Here is a 21,076-nt window from a genome sequence, read left to right on the forward strand (position 1 = left end):
TGACTGTTCGGAAAAAATACGACAATCTAGGGCTCTGGCCAAAGCTGGTATTGCAATGCCATTTAATGATCTGTGAAGTATCGCACACTAGATGCATGCAGCAGACAAGACCCAAAATTAAAACATACAGTACCTTTAAAATGCAAATACTACAACTTTATTTTGTTGTTGTTCAAATTAATATTTGAATGTAACACTTTTCTCGGATAGCCTCTAATAACCTAGCATACTGTATTTGGACGACATCTTAGTCTATAAACAGCCCTTTTACTGTAAGTATCAGTATAAATTGTGGTAAGCCTTGGCTTCCAAGAAGATGACAGACAGTGTCTGAGTCATAACGAGTCAGTTAGAATATTATCTAAGTTGCTGACAGTGGCACGAGGAAGTGAGTGAAAACGTTTGTTGTGAGAGAAAATTCTGCTAACTCAGCTTATAGCTCAGACATTGACACATGGTAGTGGAGGGTGACAACACTTACCATCTATCAACGTAGGATGCCGTGCCAGGGACATCAGGATGTTTTTATGAGGGAGGCATTCCAGAGATAGCACCATGCCAAAATAGCCCTGTGTAGCTCAATGCCCACTCTAATGACACATCGATGGAGGCCTGAGCTGTTTGGGTTTGTGGTCGGCCGGGTCAGTTTTGCCTGGCGTAACAGTTGTTATGTGGCTTGCTTGGGATTGCTTGGATATGTTTCACAAGCCTCCATCACAGCATGATGCTGTGATGAATTTGTTATTTTAAAGGAAAACTGTCCAACATTTGCAATATTGGGTAGCCATCTTCCTGATCTGGTGCATAGCTGAATGACTCATTACAGCAGGGGTATTCAATTAAATGTCAACGAGGGCCAGTTTTTCAAATTCCTCCCAGTAAAGGGGCCGAATTTTCCGAATGTATTATGGTTGCCACTGTCAATGAAAAAAATACAGGACTCTTCATTGATTTGGGGGTCTGGGGGTCCTCCCCCAGAAAGTTTTGCATTTCCTGCATTTTAACGTCTCATGTCCCGTTTCAGCTCGATACGGAACCCGTACTTTTATCTCTAAATTCTGAAAAACAATTCAGTATTTCAAGAGGTTTGTGGGGGGCCAGAGCCTTGCTGTCCAAGGGCCGCATTTGGCCCCAGGGCCGCCATTTGAATAGCCCTGCATTACAGCATAAGCAGTCTCTCAGCCACTGCAGTCTGTAAAGGAAAGACATAAGCAAGCAAGGTGGCTCGTGCTGCCAAGCAGCTGGCGTCATGGCTAGGCTAGAGCAGGGTTTCCCAACCTATTCCAACTTAGGGCCCACTTGAAATTTTCATAAATATCCGGGGCCCACCTCTGATCCAGTAGATAATAGCTCAAATAAATAGTCAACAGCAGCACACAAACAAATACAGTGTTATTTAGATGTTTCAGAAAATGATTTCAAGGCTCACTTTGAATACTTTTAAGGCCCACCAGTAATCCCTGGCCCATAGTTTCAGAATCGCTAGAGAACTTTAGCTTACTTTTGACCTGTAGGGGGAGCCAAGCAGAGATATCAGCCAAAGGTTGTATAGTGTCACTTTAAAGGGAGGTTTCATTAGGTAATTTGATGTACCGGTATCAAAGACTTGCACAGTCTATGAAATTATGTAACTGAGTGAGTTATGTAACTGACTTACACAGAATGTAATTTTCCACTTACCACTTTTCTCAATGTCCTTTATCCTCTGTGTGTGAATAAAGCCTTACTGAAAAATGGTCAGCAAAGGATGATTTCTGGAAACAATGCTGTTTTGAAAAGATTGTGGCCCATGAAAAATTATTAAGGAAACTATACCTTCATATCTTAGAGCCCGACCTTGCTGGGTCACCTTAGTTACCCTTCAGTAATAAAACTTCTGAAGACTGTACAAAAACACTTTGTATTCTCAGCCCAGCCCTGTATAAACCTTCAAGGGTTACAATAATTGTGCACTGAAAGAAAAATACATTATTAAGTTAACACCGCTACAGAACTATGGCTGCACATATTATCATATGATATTTCACGCGCTGACACCTAGGACACTGGAAGTGTCAATCATTCACTAACTAAAATAAACAAAATATCACCTCAAAGCTCAGATCATGATGTCTTATGTAATGGTTGACGTGACCTTGGCAAACACAGTGGAAAAATAAGCGACATTTTCACACAAACTACTGCTGAAAGTGCTGGAGTGGGGGGGCAATGATGAGAAATGCTGTGAGAATCAGTGGTAGAAAGAAGTAGAAGTGTTCCTCATCGTTATTATAAAAAAGATCAAACAATATCATTTAATGTTGAATGAAGAGAAGACACCGGAGCAGCTCAGATGGGATGCTTTTTCTTTTTAATTGAAGATGGCTTGCCATCGAAACGTTAGTCCCTAACATGTTGTGCACTTGAATTAAAAAGAAAAAGCATCCCATCTGAGCTGCTCCGATGTCTTCTCTTCATTCAAGATTACCTGCCTCCCTCCCGTTGATGCACCAGATGTAAAAACAGAAGCGCGTGGAACCCCATTTTTGTTGATATCATTTAATGTCTTTGTGACCCCATTCGCTGCAGGGGCATAGCACAAAATTCTGGGCCCTATGTGCCAACAGCTCCAATGGACCCCCTTTACATGATGTTATGTGGGGCCCTGGTGCCTCAGTCCCACAACACCCCCCCCCCACACACACACACACACCACCACCACCACCACCTGTATTTCAACGCCATCGAGTCACAGTACCACACAGACCTCAGGTGGCATTGCAACAGCTATATTAAATTGTGTGATGTGCATGATAACAACAACACAAATCCACTCAGGTTGGAAGACAACTTCAAAACATCTGAAGACAATGCTTTCTGTTTGGACTTCAATTGTGTGGGGTGGGGAGGCTAGGGGTGAGGGTGAATGTCACCCCTACCACTAATATTTACTGTGAGGTGATTTTCTTTGCCTTCAGTCTTCGCCCCTGCTGTGTTTGAACGTAACTACCTTTAATTATTTAACCACTCAACTAGCTAACTACTTGCTTACCAGCTTAAATGTTCTTACAGTACCTTCTATTACTTGCTTGTGCCTGCAGTGGTCGAGCTGAACCATCATGTGACGAGCGTGTTCCCGGAGAGTGGCCTTCTCATCCTGATCGGCTTCGTGCTGGGTGGCATCGTGTGGGGTGCCGACAAGGCCCAGACCTTCACGCTGACGCCCACCAACTTCTTCTTCTACCTGCTGCCCCAGATCATCCTGGACGCCGGCTACTTCATGCCCAACAAGCTCTTCTTCAGCAACCTGGGCGCCATCCTGATCTTCGCCATCATCGGCACCTGCTGGAACGCCGCTGCCGTTGGGCTGTCGCTGTGGGGCTGCTACGAGGGAGGGGCTATGGGTGAGTGAGTGGGTGGGTGACCTTCAAAGTGTCAAAGGTCATGGGGGAAAGGGGAAAGTAGAAGGAAATATTCTGTGGATAATTAGGTTTGAGCTGAGTTAAGTATAGTTCAGTTCATTCATTAGTGAGAGCTTACTGTAACTTCATGGCCGTCACTTTGAAAAATGAAAGTTAGCCACAGTGATTTTGCTCTGGGGCTGATACAAGAGAGAGGCCATGGCTGAGTAAATGACCTTCACTAGTTCAACGGTCAAGGGGGAAAAGGGAAAGGACATTTTCATTTGGTACAATAACATTTGAGTTTAGTTTAACTTGAATTCATTCCTTGTAATAGGTTAATATAATCCTAGACACTGGGTTTGTCATAAGGGTTATCGCCTTGGGGTGTTACAAGTGATTGGCCTTCACCTATAACCAAGTCATGGGGGACAAAGGGAAAGGGGATTTTCAATGGTTGATAAAGTTTTGAGTTGAGTTAAGTCATTAGAGCAAGACAAAAATAACTACTGAATGTTAGAAAATGAAAATCTCCTATTTGTTTAAACCAAACATGTTAAGAAAAAGACCAAAGATTTAATGTGGAATGTTCGAACATGCTATCTTCTCAGATGAAAAGAATGTCAACTAATGTATGATAATGGATTCATTATGAGGTGAAAGGTCACATGTCCTTTGTTCTGCAGGTCATCTGGACATTGGTCCAAAAAGAATGTCACAAAGACTTATGTCACAAGAATTAATCTTACCTGACATGTTTTCACCGTCAAAACGTGTCAGGTAAAACACATAAAAAAAACGTTGACATCTGAAACAAAAGAAAATGAATGGCATGCATCTACTTAACACAGAATATCTGAACAATATTCTCATAAGAATGTCAACAAATGAAATGGAACAATTTTGAGGTGAACGGTCACGTGCCTGTTTTTGGTTCTGCAGGTACTCTGGACATTGGCCTACTGCAGTTCCTGCTGTTTGGGAGCCTGATCGCGGCGGTGGACCCTGTGGCCGTCATTGCCGTGTTTGAGGAAGTGCACGTCAATGAGGTCCTCTTCATCTTGGTGTTTGGGGAGTCGATCCTCAACGACGGTGTCACCGTGGTACGTATGTTTGCCCAGCCCACATTTAACATGCATGCTGACCTGTGTGAAGACAGAAATCACAAATCAGGGTGGATACTTTCATTGATACAAAGCTTATCAAACATGAATAAAAATATTTACTTAGTTCAATAAATCAGTATTCACTTTGGTCTTCTAATGTTAGGGTGAAGACTGATAAATATTGACATAGCAATACATGTCATCATGGCAGATGATGTATTTTGTACATTTTGGAAAATGTCTTTGATGTGTTTTTATTTTTTATTTTTTCTTAGGTGCTCTACAATGTTTTTGACTCTTTTGTAACATTGGGAGGCGAGAGGATTGATGCTGTCGAAATCATCAAAGGCATAAGTGAGAACAGAATCTTAATTTATTATGTTGTTTCATTTGATCTTTTTCTATAACTACCTATTCTACCTAACTATCTATTTATGTATATTCTAACTATTAAGGCTTTATCATAACAATTTTGGTGACAATAGGTTATTCTACAAGCTCTGCGCAAAACTTAAAAAAATATTCTCTCTCTCTTTTCTCCTCCTGTCAAGACAATTAGACAGTTTTGTACACAATTACCAATAAACGGACACTGGACAAGAGAAGTAAGGTTTTACACTTTTTGCTAAAGGGAGAGGAAGAGAGGAGCACTTTTCAGAGTCTCATAGCGAACCGATCTTGACTCTCTCCGAGTTTAGCAAAAGCAAGAGTATTTATTTCATAATTTACATCATAGGTAACGGCTGTAAAACATAACACTTCCAATTCCTAACATATGCCGCCTGGTCTCAAGATCCTTATTTTCAGTTCAGCATTCTGAAAGATCTTCCTCTGAGCTATTGAACTTTCTACAGAGCTCATGGCTTTCACAAAGCTGCACGAAAACATTTTTTTACTGATGATAATAACAATTTAAAAAACGGGGATTTATAATTATTCTTATACCTCCCCAGTCTCCTTCTTCGTGGTGGCCTTTGGAGGAGCCCTGATAGGGGTGATCTTTGCCATCCTGCTCTCGGTGGTCACCAGGTTCACCAAGAACATCCAGATCATCGAGGCCGGCTTCATCTTCGTGCTCGGCTACCTGTCCTACCTGACGGCGGAGATGCTGTCCCTCTCAGCCATCCTCGCGTAAGGATCCCAGTTATTACATTACATTACATTACATCACATTACATTACATTACACTTAGCTGACACTTAAAAAAAAAATCCAAAGCGTCTTACAGTTATTTTAGCTGCAGGGTATTGGTTACAGACCCTGGAGCAATGTGGGGTTAGGTGCCTTGCTCAAGGACACTTCAGTCATTGATAAAGGTGCTGGTAAGGGTGGAATTTGAACCTGCAACCCTCTGATCAATAGGCCGGCATTCTAACCATTGAGCCATGGCTGCCCCAATTATATCTAACACACATCCATTTTAGCCGGATGCAGGGTCAAAATTTAAAGTTGGATGTAAGGCAAGGATGAACCGCACATCAATGGCCTCCCTTTCAATCCATTTTTATTTTCATGACTTTTTGGGTCAACACGGGCTTTCCTCAGACTGGTGGCCCGAATCGTCATGAAAATAAGGGATCAAAAGGGATCAAAATGGATCATCAGTGTGTGGTTCATCCTTGCTCCAAAACATACAGAGACCAAGATCAAGCCAGTACTTTTACCTAGTAATTTCACCCTGTAATTCACCTAATAATTATGGTATTATAATATGCACAACTGATAGGACTCCTTAGATCATACTCTCTCTCCTTACACCAATCACCAATATGCTGAATGCTGAAATGCAATAGGTTTTCATGCTCATACCGATTGGAGTTGGAACATGTGCATAAAATGGACGATGTGGTCAAAATACTTGCTTGCTAATATATACTAGATCTTATGAATATGTCATGTACTATAACGTAGCCTCTTACTACAGATGGGGTCTTGGGATATTTGGAGAAGGCCTATGTTTTTTTTTTTTTTTCAAATGTAAACAAACGCTGCCCCCATTAAAATAGCTCATATCTCGGAAAGGGCTTAACCGAAAAATGTGGCATCACCGGGTACTGACAAGTCAAGGGTAGCGTGAGCAATACAACAACTTATTGAAATGGACTGAACTGGTCCTCTAAGACAGCCATTACAATTTTGGTGACAGTAGGGTTATAGCATAGGCTCTATGCTAAGGGGTTAATATTTTCTTTCTCCATGACAGTATTACATTCTGCGGCGTGTGCTGCCAGAAGTACATCAATGCCAACATGGACGAGCGCTCGGTGACGACGGTGCGTTACGTGATGAAGGTGATCGCCAACGGCTCTGAGACCATGATCTTCGTCTTCCTCGGGGTGACGGCCATCGACAAAACCGTCTGGGTGTGGAACACTGGCTTCATCCTGCTGACTGTCTTCTTTGTGCTCATATACAGGTTCATGGGTAAGCAAACACAACATCCTGTAGGCCCAGTAGCAAAAAGGAGGCGCACATTTTTTCAGAGAAAGTGCTTGTGGTGGTTAGCCGGGCCGTGCCCTCCTAGTGACGCAACATCCTCTGCGTTGCTTCTAGTCAGGTAAAGAGCAACGCAAGAACTTTCTGATCTCCCAAAAAAACGTGAACTCCTCCTACTTTGTCGGGAAGCAAACAACCATTAGCAAACCAAGGGGAGGCGGGTCAACCATGCCGTTTGGGAAATGTTAGTTCTTATGCTCTTGGTCAGATCAAATCCTGAAGAGATTTGAAAGTCAATGATAATCAGGCTAGGTGGTGGTGGACTTTGTTTAGATTAGTCTTTCCCAGCTCCCACGGGGCGTTAGGGAGCCCTTGGGGGGCATGAAAAGGATACAGCTGGGAGTGGGGGCTGCTCATTCATTGAGGGACATTAGTCCATTTTATGTTTTAATACTGGTGGGAGGGGGTTGTTGCCAGGCTTATGATGAGGACATGGGGGTGTTTGTTCATAACAGGTTGAGAACCACTGGCCTATATTGAAAAAGAGGGCATCCAAACTTTCTTTATTTTTCTGGGACAAGCCAAGTGCTGAACCTGGACAAAATATTTTGAAAAAAGTTTTAAAAAACATCAGTGGTGTAACATTTCTGGCCACATTGCCTTTCTTCAGACAGTGTGCACTTTGCAGACCTTTTTCATGTCTACCTTAGCAGACACAGCACACTTGTGAGGACATTCAGAGATTTGCTAGTTTTAAGGCGTATTACTTTATAAAGAATACAGGGCCACCTGTCATTGCCAAACTATAACTCTCCCTTCTGTTACAGTACCACATCTCTCTCTCTCTCTCTCTCTCTCTCTCTCTCTCTCTCTCTCTCTCTCTCTCTCTCTCTCTCTCTCTCTCTCTCTCTCTCTCTCTCTCTCTCTCTGTACCTGAATACCTTTCTTGAATACCTGATCCCTGAAACAGTCATAAAAAAGTACATGCAGCCAGTGAAAATGAAAGAACTAAAAACATCAAGAGAATTGTGTATGTTCTGCATTGTCAGCAGTGCCTGAACCAGAATGGATGTCAGTTTGAGATCAGTTGGAGATAAAACAATAAAATGGTGTCTCTAATTTCTATCACACTTTGAAAACCAAACACATTTTAAAAGCGACCTGCTCCCCGATGATCTATAAACAATATAACGTACACTTTTGGGACACCCTGTACTGTGTGCTCTGTATTTTCAAGTTCAATGTGGTTGCTCCACACATAATTTCGTTGCCTTCAATGACAATGACAATAAACTCTTTAATCTTGAATCTTGAATTTTCCCATTTTCTCTCCAAAAGGTGTCTTCTTCCTGACGTACTTTCTAAACAAGAACCGGCTGGTGCCCATTGAGCTGATCGACCAGGTGATCATGTCGTACGGTGGCCTGCGGGGGGCGGTGGCGTACGGCCTGGCCACCATGCTGAACGACGAGAAGATCCCAGAGAAGAACCTCATGATCAGCACCACACTCATCGTCATCTACTTTACCGTCATCCTACAGGTGACACCACACCTCCTGTTCATTTGTCCTCCTCAGCCAGAGTGAATAATATGTGTAATACGTAGATAATAAAATTGAATACAATGAAACATGTAAAATAGATTACATAGTTCATCATCTAGGCCTGCTACTTCCCTGTCATACAGGTGACACCACACCTCCTATTCATTTGTCCTCCTCAGCCAGAGTGAATAATATGTGTAATATGTAGATAATAAAATGGAATAAAATGAAGTAAAATAAAACATGTAAAATAGATGACATATTTCATCATCATCTACTACTTCCCTGTCATACAGGTGACACCACACCTCCTATTCATTTGTCCTCCTCAGCCAGAGTGAATTATATGTGTAATATGTAGATAATAAAATGGAATAAAATGAAGTAAAATAAAACATGTAAAATAGATGACATATTTCATCGTCATCTACTTTACCGTCATCCTACAGGTGACACCACACATCCTGCTCATTTGTCCTCCTCAGCCAGAGTGAATAATATGTGTAATACGTAGATAATAAAATTGAATACAATGAAATAAAATAAAACATGTAAAATAGATTACATATAGCATCATCTACTACTTCACTGTCATCCTACAGGTGACACCACACCTCCTGGTCATTTGTCCTCATCAGCCAGAGTAAATAATATGGATAATAGAAAATGAAATAGAATAAAATGAAATAAAATAAAACATGTAAAATAGATGAAATTTTTGACCTTTTTCATCATCATCTACTACTTCACTGTCATCCTACAGGTGACACCACACCTCCTGGTAATTTGTCCTCATCAGCCACAGAAAAGGGGTTATGTAATAATAAAATAGGATTACGTAGAGGCCCAGTACAGACACCCCATTGCACCCGAGAAGGCGCATATATGAGCTTTGCCATATTCCCCCTAATTATTTTATTTCAATTATATTTCTTGTTCCATGTTTCATGTTGTTCATCTCTCTTCTTTATGGTCAGGGCCTTTTTATATTTTATAGCCTATCATAGCAATTTGTTGTTCCATGTTTCATGTTGTTCCTCTGTGTTCTTTATGGATAGGGGATTTTAATATTTTATTTCATCAGTATTTCTTGTTCCATGTCTGATGTTGTTACTCTGTTCCTTATGGTTAAGGCTTTTCTAGATTTCACATCATGAATATTGTTTGATGTTATTCCTCTCTCTGTGCTCTTTCTGGTCAGGGCATCACTATGAAGCCTCTGGTGCAGTGGCTGAAGGTGAAGCGAGCGGCTGCTCAGGACCTCAAGCTGGTGGAGAAGGTTAACAACAGGGTGAGTCTATGGCTTCGTTTTCATGGGACGTTTCATTCTGAATGAACTCGATTTAATTCTGACTGAAAATGAATTAATTCTTCTTTGAAAACACTATGTAAACACTTCACAATTTGGAATTTAAAAAAAAGTTTAATTTAAATGAAATGTAATTTGTGCTGAGTCACAATGACAATGGGAGTTGGAGTTTGCAAGTTGGGCATTCATATCACGACATTTACTATCGGAATTGGATCATATTAGGGTTATATTTGTGAAGATTTGTTGAAGTATTGTCAATGTGACTCCCTAGGCCTTCGACCACATCCTGTGCGCTGTTGAAGACGTCTGTGGCAGAATAGGAGACAACTGGTGGACCAGAGGGTAAGTTGGGGCAAAGACCAATATATATATAATATAAACTGTTATTGTACTTGATATATATATATACTGTATATTTCTAATATATGACTCCATCTCCGACGTGTTTTTAGATGCAATTTAGTAGGTTTTTTTTCAACAGTTCTTTTCATTTTTAATGGTTTCAAAGTATATGAGCCTGCAATACAATTAAATCTTTAGACTTAGAGGGGGATATACTGCCTGGTTGTTCACCCTAGACCATATCAGAAGTGAGATCTTTCAGATCGGAACGATTATGCAAAGCATCTGGGATTTCCCAACCTTGGGGATAAACACACCTGGTGTAAAATGTACAGTAAGTATTAGTATGAGTTCCGTGGCTCTAACGGTAGGACACTGGGCTGCATCGCCCGCAACCCAGGTTCGATTCCGACCCGGGTCCTTTGCCGACCCTTCCCTGTCTCTCTCTCTCCCCAAAAACATTTCCTCTCTCACTCTCTCTCTTCTGTCCTGTCACTAAATAAAGTCTAAAAAGACCAAAAAGTACGGATTCTCTCCACTAGGTGGAAGCGGTTTGAGGAGAAGTATATCTCCTGGCTCCTGATGAAACCCAAGCCCAGGAAGTCCAATGACTACCTCTTCAGCGTCTTCCACAAGCTCAACCTGGAGGATGCCAAGAACTATGTCCAAGAGGTGAGTGCAGTCTTTTTTCAGAAAGTGTGTTCAGCTCCAAACTTTTTTTTTACAAGGTCTTCAGGTGAGAGAGAACTAGTCAAGCCAAGAGCAATGCAAACATTGTTTCTGATCTCCCAAAAAAACAGGAACTCCAACCACTTTGTCTGACACCAATCAACCAATAGGCCCTAGCAAACCTAGGGAGACGGGTCAACCATGCCATTTGGGAAACGTTAATCATTATGCTCTTGGTCAGACCAAGTCTCGAAGAGATTTGAAAGTCAATTATAATCAGGCTACGAGAGAAGTGATCCATACATTTTATTTGTAGAAAAGCCTCTAGTGTGATTCTTGTATGTGATTCTTCTATCTGTCATGCTAACCCACTAAAATAAAATACAACAATCACACTCAGAAGTGAGTGGATACACATACTGTACATACAGGCTCAGGCAACATTGAACTAACTTTACCTGAAGAAGGTCGGATGACCGAAACGTATTAAAGTTTGTTGGTGGAATGGACAGTGTGCAGGATTTCTTTGCACTTGACTGACAACCCTGCTGGGATAACATCCTACGCACCTGCCCAACTACAGAGGTGTGCAAAAGCGGCTTTGTTGAACATTGAACTCATCACCTTCAGTTTGTGAAGATAACATTCATGTCAAAGTGTATTATATTCTATTTACATTTCAGCAGGTATATTGGCTGAACAAACAATGATTTTGAAACTTAGCCCTTGTACATTTGCTGTTACCAGAATGGCAGAGACCATGTCAAAATATGTTAAAGACTCTGTTTAACCTAATGTCATAGTAGTGTATGACTACGGCAGTTAAGTCTTTTCAATTACTAGTACAACATTCCACTGGCAGAGTGGTGAGCATTATATTTGTACACAAGAAAGAACGAAAGTGCAGTCATTTAAAGATACTGTAATCACATTGTTGAATAGCTAATAAAATAATAACTCCCTCTTTGGTGTGCAGGGTGAGCGCAGGGGCTCTCTGGCATTCGTCCGCAGCGCTGAAGAAGACGACGCCCAAGTCAACTTCAAGAAGAAGTTTGGCGCCGACATGGATGACATGCCAGACATCACCGTGGACGCGGACTACAACAACCAAGTGCCCATGTCCTCAATCATGTGAGTAGTATACACACCAGGGGTACATTTCTCAAAAGAGAAGTTGTTAGCCTGTTAGCAACTTCGGTAGTTGCCAATGGGAAAATGCATTGAAAACAACAAAGTAGCCAATGTAGAAAGCAACTTTGGTTTCGAGAAATGCACCCCAGGAGAGCCAACATAACCACTGTGGTGCCTAGGGACACATTATAACTCCATGGGCCCCTGGGCCAGACAACAAGAAAAGCCCCCCTCCATGACATTGTGAGGTTCAAAATGATTTGGGTGTTTACTGAAGATGTTAGAGGGGGTTCGGCTGTTGTGGAGCGTTCTGGGTTTTCTCCCATGAGAAATGTTACAAAGAAGGCAGTTAAAAATGCAATTTTAACACAATGTCAGAATTAATTATCAGAAATAAGTAAATGTTTTACCTTGTACGGAGGCTAGGACTTCAGGGCCCCTGGACCTGGGTCTGGTAGGGCCGTGCAGCAATCTGTCATTGGGGCTGCTTAAGGGTTGCCAAAAATAGGGGCGCCTCATTCGTGTGGGGGGTTTGGGGGTCTTACCCCATTAAATTGTGTATGTCTTAGATGCAATTTCCTTTCATTTTAAACAAATTTTGTCCCGTTTCAGCTCAATACGGAACCGTACTTTTGTTTCTGAATATGGGACGATTCCGTACTTCAAGGGACAGTTGGCAACCCTATGCTGCTTGCTAACGGAAGCGCATCCAACATCAACACCACCACCACTGCATGGACCATTAGAGAGTCCATAGCTGGGGGTACCCTGATAGCAATATTATTACTTCAAACTATTTCACTTTGTACTCGGAGTTAAAACGGGCGTGAAGGTTGACCTTAACAGTGTGCTGCAGGAACGTGTTGTCAAACTAAATTTGATTAAGTCCAGTTGTACAAAGTGGTATACATGGGTTCTACATTTTAGTTTTCTCCCGACTGCGCGAAACTAGCTGCGCACAACTCAGCCTCTGATTGTTGGAAACCACTGTCGGTCAAAAAATAAGCTCACATGGTTGGCTGCCAGTGTCTTGCACCTCCTCAAAACATTGTGTTTACAAACACGGCAAACCCATGTATTTGTGAGACACTTGTTGATCAATCTTCTGAGAACTGCCTGTCCATGGGCAGTGATGGGCAAAATGGAATCATTAGTTGCAATCTAGGGCCACCTACAGTATTCAAAAACGGACCTTGCTTTACCTATCCAATTCAACCAGGTGATCATTCAACCAGCCAATCACCTGGCTGAATCAGACATGTAAAATCAAATCATTGGAATATGCGGAATGGAATATGTGACACTGGAAGGATCTTGGTGAAACAGACTATCATTGTCGTTATTGCTGGCACAACAAGCCCTTAAGAGACAATTCAATTTCCATATTTGGGGTTAATTCCATTTTTCAAGTTTAGGCTACAATTTGCACAGACAGATAGAACACTTTTTCTTCATTGTTTTAGTTTAGTTACTTGACGCAGAAAAGTGGTGATCTTTGACTCCATATTGTAATTTGTGAAAGAACCTGAGAGAAATGCAGCTTGCCCTTGTGTGCCTTATGGACAGGGCCGGATTAACACACAGGCTAGATATGGCTGCAGCCTAGGGGCCCCCATCAGCCAGGGGGCCCCTGATTGGTCATAAGTGAAAAATTGCAATTATGGCAAGATGCAATACTGAAAAATTCATGTCATGTTAAGTAGAGTTAGTATGTTATCCATAATTCCTAGCTCGTAATTATGACACTGTCTATGTAAATTTGTCATAAAAATTTGGTATCCAGGGGGCCCTACAGCCACCTGTAGCCTAGGGGCCCCAGGTCATCTTAATCCAGCCCTGCTTATGAGGTTTGTCTCTTTCAGACATGACACGGTGCCATCGGTGTCTCTGAACATCTACGAGCAGGACACCCAGGGCCAGAGGGAGAGTGAAGCCTTCAACGCCCACCACTTACTGCAGGAGCATCTCTACAGGAGCAGAAAACATGTACGTTTTTAGCATTCGACTTCTTTTTATCCACCATGAGCAAAACCAATGGAAAGGGACAATAGTCATTATCCAGAGAATAACGCAATAAACAAACCAAACATTGACATTCAACATGACCCCCCGCCCCCCCCACACACACACACACACACTCATACACACACCATCTTGTCTCTTTTTTCTTGTTTAGTATCCCCCTTTCTTTTTCTTTTCATTCATTCATTCATTCATTCATTCATTCATTCATTCATTCATTCATTCATTCATTCATTCATTCATTCATTCATTCATTCATTCATTCATTCATTCATTTTTAACCAAAAGCAGAAATAATGCAAGTGAGCAGTATTCATAGGATTGAGAATAGCAATCTACTGTATTTTACATACAGTTCAAATATGTATGCTTTTAAAATGTGAACTTAATAGTTGACTTCCTGCATGGCTTAAGTATACCATCTGCTGCAGCCAACACCTCAGCAGAAAAAATATACGGTTTGAACATTGTACTAGTCAAGAAGAGCAGAGTAGATATTTTATTGATCTGGAAGGAAATGTAAACTAACGCAAAGGGTCAGTATCCATGGTAATGAGAGTAATAGTATATAGGCACAAAACATATGTTTTTCTAGGATTCTGCCATCAGGTGTCCTTTTCACTTTTGCCCTTTTTTCATTCATTCATTCATGCATTAATTAATTAATTCATTCATTCATTCATTCATTCATTCATTCATTCATTCATTCAGTCATTCAGTCATTCAGTCATTTATTCATCCTTCCATCCATCATCCATCCATCCATCCATCCATCCATCCATCCATTCATATCTGTATTTCTCTGCACTCCTACCAGCATCGCCACAAGTACAGCAGGAGCAACTTCACGATCAACCAGAGCGAGGGGGAGGTGCAGGAGATCTTCCAGAGGACCATGCGCAGCCGGCTGGACTCCTTCAAGTCGGCTAAGATGGGCGCCGCGCCCGCCAAGAGGATCACCAAGCACCCTCCCAAGCAAAAGGTCAGAGGTCACCACCAGACACTTATCCCAAATAATCTTCTATTAGAGAAAGATCATTCAAACTTCGCCCACCCAAAGCAAAGGAGTGTGCTCAAGTTTGGTCTCTTACTGTAAGGGGGCGTTGTCCCCTGCTTCTTCTTCACTTTCTGTGGTGTTTGGTTGCGGCATGCACAAGATGTGCCTAACCTAAGGTCTCTTGAAGGGACGTTCACCTGCCGTCACATGGATCAAGGAAAAGAACGGGCTTGATGTATCTTACTCTAATACAAGATTCTTTGCTTAAGCATTTGACACACAGAAATGGCATGAAATATTCATTAAAAAACAATGCGTTTCACATTTCAAGTTTCGTATTACGTCTGTATTTAAGACGACTTGTAAGCTAGTAATTTGGTCTATTTGCAGATGGCCAATGGAAAACACATAGATGCAAACCAAAGCTACCCTTACGGGGATGAAGGTGAGTGTGTTGTTCTACTATTTACAGCAGGGATGTCAAACTCAGGCACAGACAGGAGCCAAATCTGGCCCACTGAGTCATTATTCGGCCCGCGTGATAATTTCAAATGTGTATTACAGTTAGCCCACATACAGTACACCATTAATGCATACATATAGCGTAACAAAACTTGAGCATGGAATTTGACATGCCACAGGATGTGTAGACACATTTCAACTACCACATATGATGGGAAAGAGTGTATGTGAAATGTAACTATGAGTATTAAGTGCATGCACGCTCAATTTTAACAGAACATTTAAAAAAATATATAGGGGCCTATTGAGTTCGGCCCTCAACTTTGTTCCAGATTTTGATTTTGAACACTGATTTACAGGAATCATCAATAAGAGCATGCTCAAAGCATCGCAAATAAAGAAAAAAAGAATGTTCTGCCATAACACACCAGTGTTTTTGTCTAACAATTCAAAGTGTGTTCACGACTTTCATTTTGCTTTTTCCGGTGCAGACTTTGAGTTCTCTGCGTCATCCGAAGGAGACAGTGCATCTGGAGGAGGAGAGGGGGCCACGGCAGCTCCATACAACTTCAGGAGCGTATACACAGCTGGAGGTACAGCAGAGACCTGTAAATCCCATACGTGTGTGTGGTTTGTGGTTTACGATTGACGACGGCTGTTTATTGGCAGTGGTGTAGTCTACGTAGAACGCGGGTATACGGAGTAAACCCACTTCTAAATTTCAGGGATTTCAGTATACCCACTTAAAATTGATTGATCCTTTATTTTGAATAGCACAAATATATACAGTATACCCACTTCAAAAAATGCTCAAATATACAGTATACCCACCATGAAAAAGTAGACTACACCACTGTTTATTGGGCGTTACGACTTACGAATGTCTATCATTTGGCATACGTAGTCATAGCCAATCGGCTCAGTTGTATCTATTCAAACAAACAGCAGTTATTGCCATTCCACGCCTCCCTGCTCTCTGATGGGAGAGAGACAGGGACCATGATCTGGTACCCTCGCTGAGTGTAGACTCCATGCTGTCTTTCAGATCGGAATGATTGTTCAAAGCAGCATGGGATTTCCCAAGCTAGGAATTAATACATACATACGGTATTTTGAAGAAGGGAACCTTCATCAATTCATGTATTTTTAAAAAAAGGTAGTGTAAAAGGCAGTTCTGCCCAGTTATAAAAGGGCAATTCAAACACATTCACAGTTACTTGAGGTACCTGCACTCAAAGAGACGTCCTGTAAGTGTGTAATGCATATATAAAGTGTCAAATGAATCAATGTTTGCACTGTACGTGTGTCATTTTGATTTGGTTGTAACTAAATCAACTTTTTTCATCACCAGGCAAAATGGCCAAACACACACTCAATAATGGGTCAAAGTGGCTAGTAAGTTGGTGTTTTCTACCAGCCAAACTGCAATGTCAACAGCATTTGGCAGGTTGGCTGGTGTTAATTTAGAGCCCTGGTTGTAAGTCTAGTTCATAAAGAATTGACAATAAAGTTGACTGACTTCGATGATTCCTCTGCTCCTTCCTCAGCTGGTATCGAGAACCCCGCCTTCATGCCCGAGATGGACACGCCCCCTCCGATGCGCAACCCTCCCTGGTTGGACCAGGCGGCGACGGACGCCAGTGGCGTGGCGCCTTCCCAGAGTGCTCAGCGGCGGCTGCCCTGGACGCCCAGCAACCTCCGCCGCCTGGCTCCGCTGCGCGTCAGCACGCGCTCCAACGACTCCTTCGCCATGGCCGACGTGCTGGCCGTGCAGGAGGACCCCGAGGACAGCAGCAGCCCCCCTCGGCCTCGCCAGGACGGGACCAACATGTAGGGGGGCTCCCTCCACCACCACCACCACCCCGCCACACCAGCTCTCCAGGACAGGACAGGACAGGGCAGGGCCAACATGTAGGCAAAAGTGTCAAAAGCCCCAATTCAGAAGTAAAAACCCTGCCACAGTCCCCTCCCAAGTAAGCCGACTTCACAGAGTAACTAGGGGGGGTGTTAACCTTTCTTGGCAGGGCAGTGAAGAATGGCCCGGGAGAGAGTGGGGCACAGATGAGGTAGGGTCGGGAAATGACCCTGGCTGCATTCGAACTTGGGCTGTTTGCCCACTTATGGCATGGTGCAGTATGATGCATAAGCACTGTCCACCATATCACCCCCCTGGCCTACCTGTCTCGAATAGTCATTATGAACTGATTCATAGCTGGTTGGATCAAATTTGTGGCAGTGTTTTTACTATTCTGCACCCGGGATTGACATCTCTGTATGTGGGTGTGCCCTTTGCCCTGCCTACAGTAAATACAGTCATGGAGATCTCCCCAGTAGCATTTACCACAGATGCCCTCCAAAGGCAAAGTGCAGTAACTATGTACATATTTTGTGAAAATTGAATTTATACTGAAAATGGTCTTCTTAACACCTCCTTTATTTTGTGACAACGCCTTATGATCCAAATGTGTCCCGTTTTAGAGATATTGCTATGTCAAATTGACAGTAACTACAATATCCAACCTAATACCAACATTTTTAAAACCTTTTTTTTTAGTTACTGCACTTTGCTTTTGTAGGGCAGACAGGACCTCAGTGATATTGAGTACAACCTCAGGGAGGATTCTGTATAACTAAATCCTGAAGAGTTTAGTGGTATCCCCTTACTCTTTCCTAGTCATTCTCCCCAGCCTACCACTGCCTCAATCCTTTGGTGGCTAATCCAGATAGTGAGGCCGCTGTCTGGCTGGGTAGTTTGATTGGACATCAATCAAAATTATGCAATAATTACTCGAGTAGAGCCGTTCAATGTCAATGCAGTTGCCACGGTGTAGCCCAATCTAGAGCAAATAAATGTCTGCTTTCAGGCTTGATGGCTGAATCAAGATCTAAGCTTATTTAATGTCTTGTTAAACAAGTCAACCATTAAGCTATCCAAGACAAATTCACCTCTTCATTCCCTTTTCTGTCTGATCCACCTTGAAGGAAAAATGTGAAAATGTATCATGCACTGAACTGTATTATGTAATATGTCAAAATGTGAGATGACCAAGTGAGCCATGTTCTTCTGTCCTCGAAAGTGTATAAGACCTACTTCTGAGTATCTTTTTCATAAAAGTGCATTTTCACCTGTAAATAGCATTGTTGCAGTGTTGCAGTGTTAGCACTAATATTTATTCGGGCACATCAAGCATAAATACAGTACATTTTTATGTTGATATTTATTTGAGTTGCTGAAATCAATTTAGCCTACTTCAGACTGGGCAAGGATCTTTTGGTTTCACTATAATCCATGCATTGTGGTTGATATTTGAACAAATGTGATTATTATTACTTAAATCTTTCCCTCCATCTTTCAATTTGCCTTTTGTTACAAAATCTACTGTAAATTGTTGTAAAATAAATATTTATTCACAAACAAATCGATCCATTTTTGCGCAGGTGAAAACGTGGTGTCAACAACAGGGCGGTGTGATTAAGGATGAATGGACCTGCCAGGTGTCAAAGTGTCACGCCAAACTGCTAATACACACCCTATGATGATACGTTTGCCCTTGAATACAAAGTAGTAAAGTGTATGCCATATAAATCCAGTCAAAGTAAATAATGGGCCCTTGGCGGCGGGCTGCATTATTTTGCGCTCAAACGCTCATTTCTCATTGGGTTCGGACATGGTGGCGTAGTGGTTAGCGCGTCTGTTCACCATGCAGGCGACCCGGGTTCGAGTTGTTGATATTTGATCAGATGTGATCTTCACTACTGAATGCCCCCCCCTCTTCCAATTTTCCTTTTGTTGCAAAATTTTGCGTAAATTGTTGTAAAATAAATATTTATTCATACAACTAGGCTATGTAACACTTTTGTCCATCAGTGTGTTGGAGGATTATCGTCATGTCAGGTGAGTACGCAATGTCAAAACAAGGATGTGTGAGAGAAGTAATGGACCTTACAGCTCCAGGTGCTCTCCAAAAGCGCTCCAAAGCCAGCGCCCCATTTGCAAAGCTATGACGCACGGCACAATTGATACGGGTCATAGTTATATTAAATATATATGTTAAACAAAAGTGTATGTTGGCCAATATATCCTATGCAGTGGAAGTATATAACGGCAGAGAGAGTAGAGAGATATACTTAAAGCATCTCTGATCACGGGCTGCATTATTTTGCACTCACATGCGCAAGCGGTCTAAAGCTCTCCAAAAGCGCTCCAAAGCCAGTGCCCCATTTGGAAAGCTATGACGCACGGCTCAATTGATAGGGGTCATAGCTATATTAAGTGTATGTTAAGAAAAGTGTATGTTAGCCTATCCTATGCAGTGGAAGTAAATAATGGGCCCGTAGCGGGCTGCATTATTTTGCGCTCAAACGCGTTCCAAGCCAGCAGAAAAGCATATATATATATATATTTTAAAGGCACTCTTATCTTATATTTAGTCTGTTATTTGTCTTATAACGTGTATCTATCTTAAGTTGTTTCTTTGTTTAATAAATCTGATTGGCGGTGTATTCTGCCTAGGCGATGTAAAAAATCAGACACCCTGAAACCTCGCAGTAGAGTCAAGGGTGGATGCCTCGAGATCAGCGTCACTGCATCATGATGCAGTGAGCCGCGCAGTTAACGTAGTGAAGCCCCCCCCATCACGCAGGTACTCTGGGGCACCTCCCCAAAATTGTGTCTCGACGCAGGGAGCGACGGCGTGAAAGGGCGAAAATAGGTCTCTGATTGGTCCTCTCGACCAGCCTGCTCTGTCCTCGTGTCGAGAACAAGCGCTACTTCCTTGTTCTAACCTTCGTCGGTCTACGGACTGTGAGCTCTTCATTAAATAAGTTGCCCGTGCTTTGTTGTTTGATTTATTTACACGAACCAACGACAACACATGCGCTTGCAAGTTACGACGCTGAAGTTATTTGGACAGTTGAACAGTGGTTCCGAGGTCGAGGAAACATTCCGCTTCGTCCTCGACAAATGAGCCACTTCTTTGTTCCAAACTACTACTGTGGCTGCCAGTGCGATCAAACATGCACGTGATATAAAGATTTAATGTTTCATTTTCATTCTCGTCGAGTCTGTGATGCTAAAAAACAACCGACACGTCTAGTTTACTCTTTGTATTGAAGGCAGTTTCAGCGTGGAATGACATCGCGCAGACCGTGCTTCAAAACAGGGCATAAACAAGAATTAACTGCATCATGGCTGCGTCAAGCTCACTCTGTGGCACAAGTAGGAAGCATAACTGAGCCTTGTCCCACAGTAAAGTGTCGCTAATGTAAACGTTGACAAAGACATGCGCATACGGTGAATGAATTAATGGCCTATGAATGAAATAAAATCTACTTTTAACCTTTCAAGCCATTTACAGTAGACTACCTCTTCACATGTACCCAGTCTTCTCTACAAGGTGTCCAAAATGCATACACATTTATTTTAAATAAGACCTGCACAATGAAAGCATAGACAGAAAATTCCAATTTCTTGGGATTTGCCTCAGAATTGGTCCATAAGAATCACATCATAAGAATAACATCATAAGAAATGCAAAATAAATAAATAAATAAATAAACATAAATCAAAATTCTGTTAAGGTTTTTGAGATATAAAATGCATCATATATGATGCGTCAGGCTTTAAAGGTTTGACCATGCCAATTAAATGACCATTGAAAAATGATTTTTAATGC

The 21,076-nt window shown here is 42.0% G+C and overlaps 1 protein-coding gene across 1 annotated transcript in view; it reads left to right on the plus strand.

Moving 5' to 3' along the window:
• LOC134436014 (sodium/hydrogen exchanger 3-like) overlaps positions 1-19,164 on the plus strand; it is a 32,936-nt gene extending 13,772 nt beyond the window's left edge. Inside the window, exons 2-16 of the mRNA XM_063185044.1 lie at positions 3,081-3,383; positions 4,323-4,483; positions 4,762-4,840; positions 5,440-5,617; positions 6,690-6,910; positions 8,261-8,463; positions 9,668-9,757; positions 10,050-10,120; positions 10,663-10,792; positions 11,766-11,920; positions 13,783-13,906; positions 14,760-14,924; positions 15,330-15,384; positions 15,893-15,994; positions 16,949-19,164. Of these exons, the coding sequence (XP_063041114.1) occupies positions 3,081-3,383; positions 4,323-4,483; positions 4,762-4,840; positions 5,440-5,617; positions 6,690-6,910; positions 8,261-8,463; positions 9,668-9,757; positions 10,050-10,120; positions 10,663-10,792; positions 11,766-11,920; positions 13,783-13,906; positions 14,760-14,924; positions 15,330-15,384; positions 15,893-15,994; positions 16,949-17,235 (2,324 nt within the window). The 3' untranslated portion in view covers positions 17,236-19,164. The remainder of the gene's footprint in view (positions 1-3,080; positions 3,384-4,322; positions 4,484-4,761; positions 4,841-5,439; positions 5,618-6,689; positions 6,911-8,260; positions 8,464-9,667; positions 9,758-10,049; positions 10,121-10,662; positions 10,793-11,765; positions 11,921-13,782; positions 13,907-14,759; positions 14,925-15,329; positions 15,385-15,892; positions 15,995-16,948) is intronic.
• Positions 19,165-21,076: the final 1,912 nt, after the last annotated feature.

Source organism: Engraulis encrasicolus, chromosome 20, assembly GCF_034702125.1.
Source record: "Engraulis encrasicolus isolate BLACKSEA-1 chromosome 20, IST_EnEncr_1.0, whole genome shotgun sequence".
Lineage (NCBI taxonomy): Eukaryota > Metazoa > Chordata > Actinopteri > Clupeiformes > Engraulidae > Engraulis > Engraulis encrasicolus.